General features: G+C 40.9%; 1 protein-coding gene and 1 pseudogene across 1 annotated transcript; one reads left to right on the top strand and one right to left on the bottom strand.

Moving 5' to 3' along the window:
- Positions 1-6,481: 6,481 nt before the first annotated feature.
- On the bottom strand, positions 6,482-6,979 carry LOC127768037 (uncharacterized; annotated as a pseudogene).
- Positions 6,980-11,322: 4,343 nt separating this feature from the next.
- On the top strand, positions 11,323-15,319 carry LOC127778874 (auxin-responsive protein IAA3). Its single transcript, XM_052305519.1, has 5 exons — positions 11,323-11,821; positions 12,600-12,832; positions 13,686-13,782; positions 13,903-13,964; positions 14,844-15,319. Exons 1-5 carry the CDS (start codon positions 11,460-11,462, stop codon positions 14,879-14,881), a joined length of 792 nt encoding a protein of 263 aa, XP_052161479.1. The 5' UTR covers positions 11,323-11,459; the 3' UTR covers positions 14,882-15,319.
- Positions 15,320-16,707: the final 1,388 nt, after the last annotated feature.

Raw genomic sequence — 16,707 nt, forward strand, 5'->3', positions numbered from 1 at the left:
TGGTGGCAAAGCTAAGATGAATAGGACTTATATATATTTGGTCACGTTTAATTTTCTTCAGGGTTCTATGATCAGGTTCAGTGTACTTTGGCGCCATTGGTTGTCAACGTACGTGTTGGGGGTTTGCACATCAGTTTCTGATGTTGCATCAAGTGAAATTAAATTGTCTTAAAAAAAGAGAGGTGGAATTAACTTGGATCGTGCATGCATACCGGCTGTAGAGATTAGAGAGGGTGGCTTGGCTGTGGCCTGTGGACTGCTACGGTGCTACCACATGTTGGGAAGGACTGGCAGATGCTGTAATCCTTCTCTACAAATTTCTCTCCGTCCTATAATAAATCAATCTATCATCTCTATCTAAAATATAAGATTTTTTTTAGATTAAACACGTTAATTAAGAAAGTATGTAGAATTAAATATATGAATGTTATAATGGGATGAGAAATAAAGGTAGGTACAAAAAATGAATAATACAGGGTTATAATTTATTAGAAAGAAAATGTTGGTGGAAAAGTTACTTATATTTTTGGACAAATCCTGAAGACCGAAAAAATTATTATATTTTAGAAAGAAATGAGTAATACAAAAATGTAACAAAGAGCTTAAAATGTACTCACATCTCTATAGCATCTCATATAGAGGAGTGTTTAGATTTAGGGTGTAAAGTTTTGGCGTGTCACATCAGATATTATATATATGGTATCGCATGGGGTGTTCGGACACTAATAAAAAAACTAATTACAGAATCTATGAGTAAACCGCGAAACAAATTTATTAAGCCTAATTAATCTGTCATTAGCAAATGATTATTGTAGCACCACATTGTCAAATCATGGAGCAATTAGGCTTAAAAGATTTATCTCGCAAATTAGTCACAATCTGTGTAATTAGTTATTTTTTAGCCTATATTTAATACTTTATGCATGTGTTTAAACGTTCGATGTGAAAGGATGAAAAATTTCGGGTGGAATAGGATTATCTTTTCGCTCTCGTCTCACCTATACATGTCGTAATGGGAACAGAAGAGAAGAAGCATCGGCAACAGAGCAGAAGCAGAAGCAGAAGGAAGGACGTGACAGGCAAAGGCAGCAGATGCGAGGTCGCAAGTAAAGCAAGCGAGGACGGAAGGGTGCAGAAGAGACACAAGCAGGGATACACACGAACAACCCTTCCTTCTTTTCCTTTGCTTTATGTCCTCGATCGGCCGACGCTGCAGCCTGACGCTTCGCTTGCCGCTGCCTTCCACCCGTGCCTGCCTGCCTGCACGCGATCGAGTGCGAGATCCTCGGAACTCATCGCACGCTGCTGCTGTGCTTGCGGTTTCGGCGGAGTTGGTCAAGTAGGGGAGTACGAGCGCTGCCACAGCGTACGTACGCTTCTGCCGGATTTGTGTTTTCTGCCGGCCGGCCGGCCGGCCAGCCGTACGGGAGGGGTATCGATGGATAGGAGTGCTCCAAGGTGGAATTGAAGTGATGATACTTCTACTTCCGCTGCTACATAAGGCGTGTTTAGTTCACGTTAAAATTGGAAGTTTGGTTGAAATTGAAACGATGCGATAGAAAAGTTGGAAGTTTGTGTGTGTAGAAAAGTTTTAATCGCAAATGGGATCGCAGACGGGATATAAGTGCTCCGGCATACAAAAATCGTTCCTTGGGATCGGTTCAAGGGCCACATATAAAAATGTGTATTCGAGGTCCTGTGAAAATAGATTTATTTTTCCAAACAGACATCTTAAGCGGCATATAAATATGATCGACCATGTCTCTTCCCTTTCATCATCTTAAAATTTTCTCAAGTCGTTATCCTTATCTCCGCACCTTCTCTCTCACCTCATCTCCTCCTCGTACTTATCTCTCTCACTCGACTCTCCCTCCCATGCAGCGGGCGGTGGGCTCGAGCTCGGCGATACGAATCCACCAACTAGGACCTTGGCGATGGTAGGGACATCGAGCGGGAACGGGCTTAGCAACGGAGACGACAACTACGGCAGCTCTATATTCTCTCTCAATTCCCCTCTGGCGTGGACCCAGCCGCTGCCTCCCCTCCGCACAGGATCATCTACCATGCGGCACTGTGACGGGATCGATCTGCCCCCAGGTGACCCTACGACGGACGGATCCACCGCCACCATCGGGGTGTGGAGGGGCAGTGCTAGAGGTGGTGGAGGCGCGAGAAGAGGCAACGACAGCCTCGACGATGATGAGCTATTGGGCCTCGGTGATGGAGCCACCACTGATGAGCGGCGATAAGTCGCCGATGGATGGGAGCTAGGCAGGGGCGTACCTATGTGTAGTTTATAGGTGTCCTAGGACCCCGGGTAGACTATCTAATTCTAGCTAATTTATGTTATGCTAATTAGTATAATCGGTCAATAATTAAATAATTAGTATGTTTGGGACCCCCGGTAAATTTTGTTATGGGTTCGCCACTGGAGCTAGGTAGGGTTTTGATTTTGGGATTTTCTTTTTTGTGATTTTTCTTGTCGCAGGCGGATGACATAAGCACCTGCCCATAAAAAGCTCGATACCGCGATTTTTACAGACAATTTCGGGTACACGGACAGTCTAACCACATGCAAAAATTGGTTTTAACCATTTGGGAAAATGTTTTTAAAGTAGTGTTCCTACTATTTCGTTTGTCCGAAAATAAATAAATTTAATATAAAATATGATACATCTTAATATCATGTATTCAAATAGAAACATATATAATACTCCCTCCGTCACATAATATAAGTGATTTTGACATTTTACTTACACTGTTTGACCACTTGCCTTATTTAAAAAAATTATGCAAATATAAAAAATGAAAAGTTGTGCTTAAATACTTTGGATAATAAAGTAAGTAAAAAAATAATAATTATAAAATTTTTTGAATAAGACGAGTGGTTAAACAGTGCAAGCAAAATGTCAAAATCTCTTATATTAGGGGACGGAGAGAGTATTCGTGGTATTATAATATATATATGGATGTGTTTAGTTCATGCTAAAATTGGAAGTTTGGTTATGTGACGAAAAAATTAGAAGTTTATGTGTGTAGAAAAGTTTTGATGTGATGAAAAAGTTAAAAGTTTGAAGAAAAAGTTTGGAACTAAACTCGGCCGTACTATCAATCTTGTTTATTTTACTATACGTGATGTGTACCAGTAAGTGCAGACTGTACTAACTAGGGAGAGTACAGACAGTGTTACTGGTGTTAATGGATGCTTGCCGGCCGGTAGAGCTACTAGCTAGTACTACTACTCCTAGGTGCGGTGAAAGGCTTGTCTTTTCAAGCGAGCGATCCTAGCGCGAGGCGCGTACGTACGTACATTACGTGTCAACCTGCTGGTCGATCGATCGATGCTGCACCGTGCTGTACTACACGTGACGTCCCGCGCGCGTATGGTTATGAACGACCGTCTCCGGCAATGGAACATACCCTCTCCTTAAAAAAATCAGCAAAGTACTACCATAGAAAACGTTTTTTTATGGCGTATATCACCCTAAAATTTTCGCTGGCGGCCGTAAGCGAAACCGTCGGAAACAACATAAAGAGGGTGTGGGGCTACGGACCACCAGCAAAAACTGATCTAGCGAAGATGCTGCAGTTTCTGCTGGCGGCACACTTTAAGACACCGCCAGCGAAGATTTAGCAGACGGGTGATATGGGCCACTAGCGAAGATGAAAAACACTATTAGTCACCCGGGCTTCGCGACATCACTAGCTCCACCACTGCCGCTAAGGTAGAGTTTTTTTTAGATAAGTGTCAAAATACACTAGTCCTATTAGGTTAGAATTGACTTTTAAGTTACATTAGGTTGTAGGGGTGAAGTTGGAGTTGAACTAGATCTGTAACCTGACAACCCTTTAAATATAAAATAGAGGGACGTAATAATGTAACTATGTCGATGAAATGCAACCCAGGCGTGCATGACGAAGAGGATGACGACGATACCATAGATTCTTAGTGGCTAGGTGTGCTATATTGATTAGGAATGAATGCTTATAATCAAACTTCTGGGGATGTAGGTTTCGATTGAATCTCGTTAACAAACGCTGTATGTTCTTATGTCATCATTTAATATGTATGAGTTGATCCATGGTAGAAGTGATAAAAAAAAGGGCATGTTCACTTTGATGCCATTTTTAACCATACTATTTTTTAGCAAAATTAAAAAAAAATGGTTGCCAAATTTAGTCAATACATAAAAAATTCTGTTAAAATTTTGGCAATATTGTCATCTTGCTAAAATTTTAACATTGCCAAAACTTGGTAAGGTTTATTTTGGCTATAATCTGAACAGGTCCAAAGTCACCGTTTTGTTATATAGGTAACTTTTATAAGTGGGGGTAAAGTATAGAACAAAACAACTCGTTACATCACGGATCTCAACGTGGATCCAACGGCAACTAGGCTAGGACCACATACACCTAGATGCAAAAAAGTCCTCCATGTTACAACACCATCCACACAAATATACTCCAGCAGCAGTAACATTTTGATTAGCAGTGCCACTAACCTTGATGATTACACAAAGACTTTCCATGCATGCATTGGCAGTAATTAAGTGAGTTTTTGCTAGCTAATCTTTCCCCACACGGAGCAACAAACACACGCACGCACCGAGATGAAAAGGTGTTTTGCAACAGCCAACATCTTATATAGTCTTTCTACATACTATGAGTATTATAATGGCAAACAACAACACACGCATGCATCTGCATGGGAGAGGTTAAAAAAAAAGAAAAAAGGAGCATGTACTCACTCTAGGTTCTAGAACGGAATTGCAAGGAGAAAAGGTGCTTTCCTAGCTTGTGTTTTAACCCAATCGATGTGGTTTTGCTTTATCATAACTTTAATCCTTAAGATAAAAAAAAAAGGCTAATCGTCTTATAGCAGGTACAGTAGTAGACTATAAGCCACCTATAAATATATTTTGAGATAATAAAAGAGCAGCGGGCTACAGATTTATAGCCAGCTGTAGCACGAACTTCAAGATACATATGTGTATGGCAGGTGTAACCAGATATTGATTGTGTAGTATATATTGATAGGTAACTATTATATGAATTAGCCATTAAATTGACTAAAGATAATTTGGAGCCAATAGTTGGCTATACTATTAAACTTTCTCCTAGGTATGTAGAGGGGCAAAAGAGGAAGCACTTTTCACTCTTCAAAGGCGTGCTGTTTTTACTGGCAATAGCTAGCAAGGCAGCATCAAACAACGACAGTATATTGTCGTTGTAAAGTTGTCAAGGGACTACTCGAGCAAGCTAATGCGCTCTCTCTCTCTCTCTCTCTCTCTCTCTCTCTCTCTTAAAGTGAGTGAGCAACACCGCATTTTGATGTTGTCTACTATACCCCTGCAGGGAGCATGAAGGAGAAATATAGTGTAAATTAAGTATTGTATCTTGGATGCATGCATTGATGCATATGCGCACTAACCAACAATATGTGTGATTTATGTGCAACATGTGAGAATGCTATATGAAGCTCAATAATTAGTCAATTAGTTTTTCTTTTATGTCATGATAACCATGTTCGTTACATAATGGAATAAGAAGTTAATTACTTCTTTCGGCTCTTGGAGGTCGATTAGATTGGACAGGTGTTGCTGGTCAGATTGGTGGTGATTCGGTCTGACTGGGGAGTCTGATGGTCAGACCAACGGACTTCGGGTTGAAGTCAATTTCGGGTTGTTTTTATGGAATTTCTAGATTGCTTCATGCTTATGACTTTTAGATGGTTTCTATACATATGCGATACTATTGTGTGCTGATGTGAGTCAAATTGGTACAAACTTGTATTTGAATTTGGATTGGAGTCCAAGTTTAAAAAGATTGGAGTATAGAGTTTTATGGGGATTTATCCGCCGCTCGCTGTCGTCACAAAGACGTCGATGTCCTGCGCTCGCACTGCTAGCACTGCCATCATCAAGCAAGAAGATGGGAAGAGGGAAAGAATAAGATGGAAAAGGAAGGAGATGGAGGAAAACGTGATGGCAGTGGCACAACCCTAATTTTACAAAATTTCAATAGCACAAATACGAATATAATAACATTTATCTGAATAGCCACACATTTACAATGGTATGGATCCAATTAACCTATGAGAAAAAAAAAATACTTAAATTGACGAACATCTTTGTTCCATGGGGAAAAAAAGAAAAAAGTACGAATTACCCCTCTGAACTATCGCGGTCGGCCGAATTACCCCCCTAAACCCAAAAACCAGACATTATTCACCCTAAACTTTCAATACCAGACGAATTACCCCCCTCGATCCAATCCAGAGCGGTTTTGGCCTACGTGGCGTACGTGTGGCAATCCAGTCAGCATTTTCTTTTTTTTAATGGTAGGACCCACCTGTCATGTATACTCTCTCATCTCCACTTTCCCCTTTTCCCCGCTTCCTCTCTCTCGGCGCACACGGCGGCGTGCTGGGGCGGGTGGTGGGCGGCGACGCGCGGCCCACTGCAGCGGCACGCGACGCAGGTCAAGCGGCAGCGGGTGGTCGTGAGGGGACGCGGGAAGACGGTGCGGGCGCCGTCCTAGTGCGGAAGGGCGTCGCTCGGCCGTGCGGCGGTGGAAGGCAAGCGTCGCGTGGCGCGGCCGGGCGTCGGTGCAGTCGGCGGTGGCGATGCGTGGCGGATGGTGCGGTGGCTGGCGACGGACGACCTTGTGTCGGTCAACGCGGCAGACAGCTGGGCTCCTGTGGCGCTAGGCGCGGACGCACGGCGACGGGCACTGACTGCCTCCCCGCTTTTCCCCTTTTTATTTCATATTCTTTTTCTGGTTCTTGTTCCTTTCCTCCCCCGGCTTGACGGTGGTGGTGCCGCCGGATGGCGCTTGTCACGGCCGTGCATTGGCGAGGCGTGGTTGAGCGACGGCGAGACGCAGCCAGGACGGCATGGGGTGCGGCAGCCGGACGGCATGCACAACGGTCATGTCGATGCAGCGGACCAAAATGACGGCTTGTGCTGCTGCTCATTGGTTCTTTCGTTTTTTTCCTCCTTTTCTTCTTTCTTCTACTTCTGCTCGTTTTCTTCGTTCTCTCTGGCTAGCGCTCCACGGTATGGTGGCGTGGCTGCCAGTGCCGTGGTCGTGCAGGCGGGCGGGCACATGGCGGGGGGCCGCCGTGGACGCAGGCTATGACCATCTCGCGGGGGGCACATGGAGGGGCAGCCGTCGACGCAGCCTCCGTGTCCAGCACCGCCGCGGCCTCCGCGTCCCTCGCCGCCGCCGGCTCTTCCCACGCCACCGCCGCCGCCGCGGCCTCTATGTCCAGCGCGCGACGACGACGTTGTAGCCCCCGCGCTGTGTCCTCGCCGAGAGAGGGAGAGAGAGAGAGAGCGAGAAGGGGAAGAGAAGAGAGAGTATATGACAGGTGGGCCCCAGCATCTTTTAAGAAAAGAAAATGTTGACTGGGTTGCCACGCGTACACCACGTAGGATAAAACCGCTCTTGATTGGGTTGAGGGGGGTAATTAGTCCGGTATTGAAAGTTCATGGTGAGTTATGTCTGGTTTCTGGGTTCGGAGAGAAATTTGGCTGACCACGGTACTTAGGGGATAATTCGTACTTTTTCCGAAAAAAAAAAAAGAGAGAGCGGATGGACTGTCGCGCGACCGGCCGGCCATAACGTCGCCGTCAGTCGTTGCGTCGTTGTGATCTTCTCCGGCCGGTGAGGGACGACATTGCCTGCCCATCCCTACCAGCGCGTGTCCTTCGTCTTCTATACGGATCGATTAATTATATACGTTATTACACGTACGTGACTCTGAATTTCTGATGCCACATATACTGTACCGTGACAAAAAAAAAAAGAAGGGAATGAACATTTAAAAGAAGGGAATGAACATTGTCGAGTTAGATCATCTCATTCCAGCCATGAATATACAGGATTTGGATCGGGTGCAGTCGCAACTATTGCGACTGCAACCTAAGCAGTAGCAGTTTCATCGTCAGATACATATCGGACGGCCTGGATCGAGCAGAGCACTGTTCATGGTTACTGTAGCAGTAACACTGTAGCGCGGGTACTATTCACATAGCTACTGTAGCTTAGATCTGGACCGTTGATCATGAAAATGGACGCTCCACATTGTGTGCAGTTGCTAACGTGCAGTCACTGCTGGTACAGTGACTGTACCTCATCCCAATTCGAATAGACACTGGTCGATCGATCACCACTAAATTTCAGTTGATATATTCTAGGTGTGCCATCTCTGTTGGAACTTGGAAAGCCAGCCCACACACACAGTTGTGTTAGCTACGAAAAGCCTCTGCAGTGTCTTTTGTTTGCTAGTTAGCTTATCAATGACTACCAAAAATTTAAATTTAAAACTTTTTTTTTAATTTGAGTTTGAGAATTTTTTTCGTTCATTGCTTTATTCTTCAACCCGAGCTTTCAAACAATTATTTAATATATCTATTTAAAAAAATATTGTACGTATAAATTATCTTTGGTTGCTTCATTCGTATCCTGATACCGTTACGCTTATTCAGTAGTGGGGCTATTTTGTCAGTATGGCCTTCAATCATGTGTTTATATATATATATATATATATATATATATATATATATATATATATATATATATATATATATATATATATATATATATATATATATATATATATATATATATATATATATATATATAATTTGTTTGGTGCTCCATGGTACCCGGGCACCATGATTAAAATTTAATATATATATATATATATATATATATATATATCCCTTTGTTGTCTACTAGCTAGTTGTACTGCATCGAAATCAAGTTCATCAAGGCCTGATCAAGAAGCTGCACATATGTCCTACTGTTGGCGAGAGGGGGTCGATCCAATGTCCCCCTCCTTGTGAATTCTTATCAAATGGACAATGCCCAGTCGCATTCATCTACCAAATCTTCAGTACTTTCAGTACCAAACAATGTAGGCTGGGGGCTTTACAAGTTGTCAAGCCGAATGGGGCCAAAGCTGAATTTTGCATTGGTCTTGTTGCTTGTTTCGACCAAACCAGCCTGCAACATGCATTCATATGGTCATATAAAGGGAAATTGGAAGCCTACCTGTCTTGGTTACATCTACATGCATTTAATTGGGCTGGAAAACCAGTTCCAGTAGTAGCTAGAGAGCATCATGTGAACATGCTCCATCTGTTTTTCTATGTTTAACACCGTTGACCTTTCGACATATATTTAATCATTCATTTTGTTTAAAACTTTTATATATTTGTAAGTCATGCTCAAAGTACTCATGATGAGAAAACAAATCACAACACAATAAATAATAATTAGATAAATTTTTAATAAGACTAATAATCAAGATGTTAAACATTTAAAAGGAGAAAGTATGTAGCAAAAGATGGGGAAAAGATAAATAATATCTTTTGTCATGAAATTAATTCCTGTCGATCATATCTTAAAACCCAATAAATGAAACTATATTAACATATTTTGTATGTTGTCCAGACAGTTGCGGATCTATTGATACCAAAGAGAAATGGGTCTCCATACCGTGAGTTCTGATCTCTGGTATATAGGAATGTAATTCATATTTTCAAACAACCTTTGATATAAACTTGTTAAACAAGAGATGCAGGGAAAAAAACTATAAAATTAAACGAACATTTTATTTTGTTAACTTAATTAGGGGTGTTCGGCTGTTGATTATATTGCAGCGCTGTTTCACAGCTAGTGCTGCTTAGAAGCTACTCCATCCGTCCTATAAAAAACCAACATATAAATCTGGATATACATTTGTCAAGTCATTGTAATGTGTCACATCCAATCCTAAATTCACTTTTATGGAGGCGGATGGAGTATATTTTAGCAACTGGCCGCCGAACAAGCCCTTAATTAAACAACTTCTAAGTAATAAATCTAAAATCCTCAAAATATATCTAGTTTCCCGACCACCGTGGATCATTTAATAATTAATATCACACTTAGGTTTATTTATTTGATCATGTTTCGATGATTTAGAATTAAGCATCCAACAAGTGCTCTATTTTTCTTTAAAAAAAAAGATTGTCAAGAAATGTGGGTAGCATAATTGAACTAGCATTGCCACGCTTGGCATGATTAGTTAATGTCACGACATATATTTTCCCCGCAAAAAAAAAATGTCACGACATATATTTAGCCACGCCTATATTAAAAGAGTACTACCAGTTTGCCTTGCGGTCGGGTCACTGCCTCACTGGCCACATAAATTAGTTTTAGAAAATAGTAAGCTGTCAAAGAGTATCTTATAATAATGTTCCAGAAACAATTATAAACATGCCACACCTATCTTGTCCACCATCATTTCGGAAAGATATCTTATACTTCCTCCATTTCATATTATAAGACTTTTTAACATTGTTCATATTCATATATATGTTAATTAATCTACACATATATGTGTGTCTAGATTCATTAGCATCTATATGAATGTGAGTAATGTTAAAAAGTCTTACAATCTGAAATAGAAGGAGTAATTGTTTTGACGATGAATCTTTCACCTAAAGAACTGTATTATAAATACATTTTCATTTACTAATTCTTTATTTATTTTAATATTATAAAACAGTCCTTTCTTTATTATTTCATCACTAAAATACAGCTTATTATGTAAAGACATATCTACATAGACGGATTGATTAAAAACCTCACAATTATTTATTTTCAAACATTATTCTCCCTCTATTGTAAAATATAACAAATTTTAGCTATGTATATGTATATAATTTTTTAAGGAAGCGTAAAAGCATTTATCTAATCATATTTATTTGGACAACGATGTGTCCAGATACATAATTAGAAATTGCTATATTAGAGAGTAATTCATATTTATCTGTATCAAAGCAAAGGTATTAAGATAAGTAAATTGGACACATAAAAATAGTAAGGGACCCTTTTAAATCAACAAAGGATTAATGAAGGAATTTCATAGGATTAAATTAAATCATATATGATCTTTTTCTATTTGGACCTTTGATTCAAAAGATTGGAGTTTTCTAAATCCTATAGAATTCCAACGAAATGGTTCATTGCACGTAGGAGAAAATTTAGGAAGATGTCCAACCTCTTGAAAAATTTAGTTGAGTCTAACTCTCATTCAATTCTTGTGTTTTTCCTATGACCTAATCTAACGATCATTCATATATTTCTCCTCTATTTTTTAATATTTTGTTTTACACTTACATTCCTATCAGAATCTTGTGTTTTTTAATTCTTTTATTTTTTTATTTATTTCTACGATTCAAAAGACACTAGAAGGATGTACACTGGTAAAAGATTAAACAACAGTGAACAACGGGCAACAGAAGCATCAAGTAGGCAGCACAGCAGCAGCAACCTCTCCACTGTCCACTCTACTCTAGCCTCTCCCACCACCACTACACACTTTGCTCATCTCATCTCCCTCCTCCCCTCCTATAGGAATCCAAACCCGCCGCATCCCGGTTCATGTCCTGCCGCTCCCCATGTCGCCGCCCCTCGAGCTCGACTACATAGGCCTCTCGCCTCCGCCGCCGCCGCCCTCCTCCTCCTCCGCCGCCGCCGCCCGCGCGGACGACGTCGACCTGAAGGGCACCGAGCTCCGCCTCGGCCTCCCTGGCTCCGAGTCGCCGGACCGCCGCCCTGCGGCTATCGCCGCTGCCGCTGCCACTGCCACCACCCTTGAGCTGCTGCCCGCCAAGGGTGCCAAGCGCGTGTTCCCCGACGAGGCCGCGCTGACGCCGCCCACTGCCGCCGCCGGGAAGGGCAAGGCGGCGAGGGAGGGGGAGGAGGTGGGGGCTGAGGAGGAGGACAAGAAGGTCGCCGCGCCGCCGCAGCCGGCTGCGAAGTAGGTGCCCTTTGCTCCTGCGGATTCCGTCGATTCTTCATGTGTTTTTTCTTGGTGCCATGTCGTGTTCTTGGTGATGGTGGTGGTGGTGGTGGTGGATGCTGCCTTGCTACTGGTCGGTGTGGTTGGAGCGCGAATGGGTGATCAGTTTGAAGGATTTTTTTTTTCCTTACATAAAGAGATTTTTTCTTGTGGGGGATTTAGTTAGGCCTGCCTGCGAGAAGGTGAAATTTGCAATCTGTGCCATGTTTATTTGAGGCAGCTCTTTTGTGGATTCGCAAAAGAGACTTTTTCCGTGGAAATTGGGTGGCAAAATTCGCATTTTTTTTTTGCTTTTTTCATTTGTTTCTTTTTTAACTTTGTGGCGCGTTTTGGATTTAGCTTGATCTCTTGTGTTTAGAACCGTTCAAAAGTTTTTTTTTTTCAGCTTTGCGTAGTTCCTTTTCTAGTTCCCTCTAAAATTTATACTCCTTTGCCCCCAAAGATTAATTGTGAGTGCGTGCTCTTCCTCTCTTTTTTTTTCTCATTTGAAGGATTAAAATACTTGCGATAACCTGATATTTGAAAGTTTGAGCTGGCTACCTTTGAAATGGTCAAATTTCTTCCTCCCCTATTAGATCAAAGTTCACAGAAAAAACAGTTGTGTGGTCGTTTTCAGTTTTTTTTGTCGACCCACCGTTGAACAATTATTGCTGATTCTTCTTTCTGGTATTGATTTTTTCTCTTGTTCTTATACATTTATACTGAATTATTACTTTGCAATGATGTGCTTGTGCAGGGCTCAGGTGGTGGGATGGCCACCAATCCGCAGCTACCGCAAGAACACGATGGCAACCAACCAGATAAAGAGCAACAAGGAGGATGTTGATGCTAAGCAGGGTCAGGGTTTCCTGTACGTCAAGGTTAGCATGGATGGTGCACCATATCTGAGGAAGGTGGACCTCAAAACTTACAAGAACTACAAGGACATGTCTTTGGGTCTCGAGAAAATGTTCATTGGCTTCAGCACCGGTGAGGTTTCTCGGGTGCTATTTTGTTTAAGCTGCAACATAATTTAATCTTGATGGGCTGAAACTCACCTCCACACATCATGTTAGATGGAAGAAACAGTGGGGCTTTCGTTAGTATATTTCGAGTAAATTTCAGGTTTATTAGAGCACATGAGGATTGTTTTCAGTGGCATGCCAAACATTTGACTGAACCTGATTTTGTTTATTAAAGCAACCAGCCAACCATTATGTAGGGAATCCCTCCAAAGTTTGACCTTGCTAGTTATCTACGAATATAATTTGCATGAGATTTGTAGCATATTACGTATAATGTGGCCCTTTTAGGATCTTTTCTAGTGATCAGGTGGTGCAAACTAACCACCGGAGTACTAATTCTGCATATTTTGTAGACGAAATACTTACGCAGATATGCTTCTATTCTAGTTTTCATGAGTTATTTTGTTTTTCTGTGATATTGTAGACTAGAGTTTGTATCTGGATTCATGTACCATAAGCTGATCAGATCTTGATGCAGACAACCTGTTTTATTAATATGATACTTGCTGTTAGATTTCTCGTTTAACTGATCTATCTTAGAGTTATACAAAGTGCATTTCCTCATAGAATAAAAAGAACTGAGGTGCATAGGATGCATTACCTGTATTTTCAGCATAATCATCAATGAAGGGTAAAACATTATCTCAGTTTATTAATGGTAAATTCTGCATGAGCAGTTGTATCATACCATCACAAATTATGAATATGCAGGTAAATAACAACGCTATGTAGGTTTTGGTGGATTTTAGCATGAAGGAACCTTTGTGCTATTTGTTTATTTGGACTGACAGGTAGTAGTTGGTCTAATGTGATACCAGGTAAGGAAGGTGCTGAGAACCAGAAAGATGGTGAATATGTGTTAACCTACGAAGACAAGGATGGTGACTGGATGCTGGTTGGTGATGTCCCATGGGAGTAAGTACACCTGTACCATATAACTAAAATAGCAATTCTGGCTGTGAATATGATTGTTAGTGTTGCTCTTCTCACTGAATTTATCATTTATCTGTTGTCTTACTTTTGGTGCAATCACAGGATGTTCACCGACTCTTGCCGGAGGCTCAGAATCATGAAAGGCTCAGATGCAATTGGACTTGGTAAGTTCAAATTGCTATGTAGATTTCCTCCCTTGCTCTTAGGGAGTTAATTATTTTTTATCATTTCATTTTTTTACTTTCTTTCTGTCTTTAGGCTGTTCTCAACTAAGGCTTGTTCCATTATTTGTGCCAAAGCTTTAGACCAGAAAATTTTACTCTCGAAAATAACCCTTGGTTGGACTTAAGATGTTCTAGTAAGGCTTAAATATTTTAAGCAGAAAAACATTAATCGGTGAGCACTAGTTTCCTTGTGTTTCTTTTTTGTAAAGTTATAAATGTTTCCAAGGTTTTATAAAAACAGTAAAACTCTCTTAATATTTTTTCCATTTTCATTAGGGTTTTCCCCTCGTTCTAAAAATAAAGTGAGGCAAATATGCTCTGGAACATTGCTGGGCTAAAATCCTAGATAGCCATGGATTTGCTGTTATTATACTGGATGCGAGTAATACCATGGCTGCCAGCTCTAGTTGAGAAAGCATGTCTTGTGAAAATGTTTGATACAATCTAAGATTTTACCAGCAACTGAACAATGCCATGAAAAGAGCAGAGTGGCATGCAAACAGTGGTTATCAATATTTCAGTTGTAAATCAAGACGTTGGAGCCAAATAGTGCCTTTGCTTGTTCCACTCTGATCATTTAATGGAGTCTCATTGACTGCAACCTAAATAGACACAGTTTATCATTATTAGGATAAAACAAAGTAGTACATATAATCTGGTTTTTATTAGGAGGGGGGGGGGGGCAAAAACCATGATTAACAACCTGGAATGGGAAAAGCTTTCTGAACATCATCCTTTTTTTACCAGATAATAGCAATAATGATAATTTACCTTGAGATACATAATTTATTTTGTGCCTTTTGTCTTTCCTTTTTTCAGCCCCAAGAGCAGGGGAAAAGTCCAAGAACAGGAACTAGAATGGTTATTGCCCACAGTTGAAAGCAAAACGGAGACATTAACTAACTGCAGGGCAGTTCCTCAAAACCATAATTTTATAGTTTTACAGGATCACCATATGATCTGTATTACATGGTTTGCTATTCTGCAAGTAAAAAAAAAAAAAAACTCTTTTAAGACTCTGTTATGTTAGGTTTGCAACATCTCCTAGAGATGTACGCTCTATTCGGTTGCATGTGTCTTTGTATGTGTAGTATTTCCATCCATGTAAATGGTTGGTATGCAGTGCGCTACCGCTATTATTGAGCACTCCTACCTATCCTGCAAGTGTTGTCCTGAAACGTATGTTCCTGTCACGTAAGTGTTTAAATGTTTTTAAGAGGTTCCTGAAGATGTATTATTTATATGACTTCATTTGGAGCACACTTATGCTAGTTTGTTTTTGCACCACACCTCAATCATACATCCCTATGTCGTTGATCATGATGTTATGTGAAACTGATGAACTAGTCCAAGTTTAGCAAACCTTATGGTTACTTTACATTTCAAAACTAGGCATTAGATGGTAAAGCAATGATTATTTGCCAGCTTTGATGTGTTGTTGCTGAGTAGGGACATACATGCACGGGCTCATATCATTATCTTTTGAAGGTTATGATGGTTGCTCTATACTATGGTTTAAAAGGGCTTCCTCAACCATCATTCAGGTTGTATAAAAATACCATAGCTCAATGGTTAATGATGGCTTATGATCCCTTAGAATCAGGCTTTCTTTCCCCCCTCTCCTTGCCTGTAGTATCTGCTGTTTCTGCTTCCCTCCTATAGAATTGATGCTCCACTCTGTCCTTCCTTTGTGTTCCTTTTCCCCTTTCCCATTGCTAGTGTCTGCTAGTTGGTGTGCATGTAAAGCTGGGCAGAATGTATTCCATGAAACACATTTTGAGATTTAATTATAGTGATCATGCCTTAGTTTTAACTCCAAGTGCCCATATCTGAATTTTTCCTATCCTCCTTGTAGTAGATTGCAAGATGTTGCAATTTCTAGTGCTGAATTTATTCCATGCAGAGATGGTGGTGACTACCCCTCCTAGGGTTTACCATCTGTTCATTCCAAGTGGCTGGTGTGAGAGAAGATGGATGTGGAGCATTGCATATCATTCATTCAGTTAATCTGCTAGTGTGTGTGGCAATGTCAATTCTTTCCTTATCCTGCCTGCCCCTGGTATTGCTGTGTAGTACTTGTTGACATAATACCAAGCAGAGCAGCATCCACTACTAGTAGTACCTAGTGATGCCTACCAAGGCACTGGAATAATAATCCTTTTGATGAAAGGTCAGTTTGCTTGCTTGCTTCCTCTATGTGGTCCTGCCCTGGCACTATCAATGCTATGCTTTAGCCTGCTGGATTTACAATTCCAAGCCAGCTTGTGATCATGTTAGCATGTTGTGAGTGTATAGTACTCTCTGTTTTAGTGTTTTTGACTAAATATACGACATTGACTTCTGGATATGTGTTTAACCCATTCTTATTTTTAAAAAAACCATTGTAATTATCGTGACTTGTTTTATCATCAAAGATACTTTAACCATGATTTATTTCTCCATATGTTCATGCATGCATATGAGTCAACCACCTCTTCTGCACCTGCAAAGTTTTTCTCTCCTGCAAAGCACAGAGTTTCCTTCAGTGTTCAGAGTATTCTCTAACCATGTGTTTCTGTACTTTTATTTATTCTATTTTTTATACTGCCAAAGATTTGGCCGTGTTATTTGAATGAAGTTTCTGCTAGTGCTAGCTACAACTACATACTCCTGGAACTGGAATCTACATAGCCTCTCCTCAACA

The sequence above is a fragment of the Oryza glaberrima genome, chromosome 1, assembly GCF_000147395.1.
Source record: "Oryza glaberrima chromosome 1, OglaRS2, whole genome shotgun sequence".
NCBI lineage: Eukaryota > Viridiplantae > Streptophyta > Magnoliopsida > Poales > Poaceae > Oryza > Oryza glaberrima.

What these genes read in the sequence shown, in the direction of transcription:
- LOC127778874 (XM_052305519.1), top strand. Translation starts at nt 11,460, where the DNA reads ATGTCGCCGCCCCTCGAGCTCGACTACATAGGCCTCTCGCCTCCGCCG. An exon ending in GTTCATTGGCTTCAGCACCG is followed by an intron (nt 12,833 to 13,685) that starts GTGAGGTTTCTC and finishes ATGTGATACCAG; the next exon opens with GTAAGGAAGGTGCTGAGAAC. An exon ending in GTTGGTGATGTCCCATGGGA is followed by an intron (nt 13,783 to 13,902) that starts GTAAGTACACCT and finishes GTGCAATCACAG; the next exon opens with GATGTTCACCGACTCTTGCC.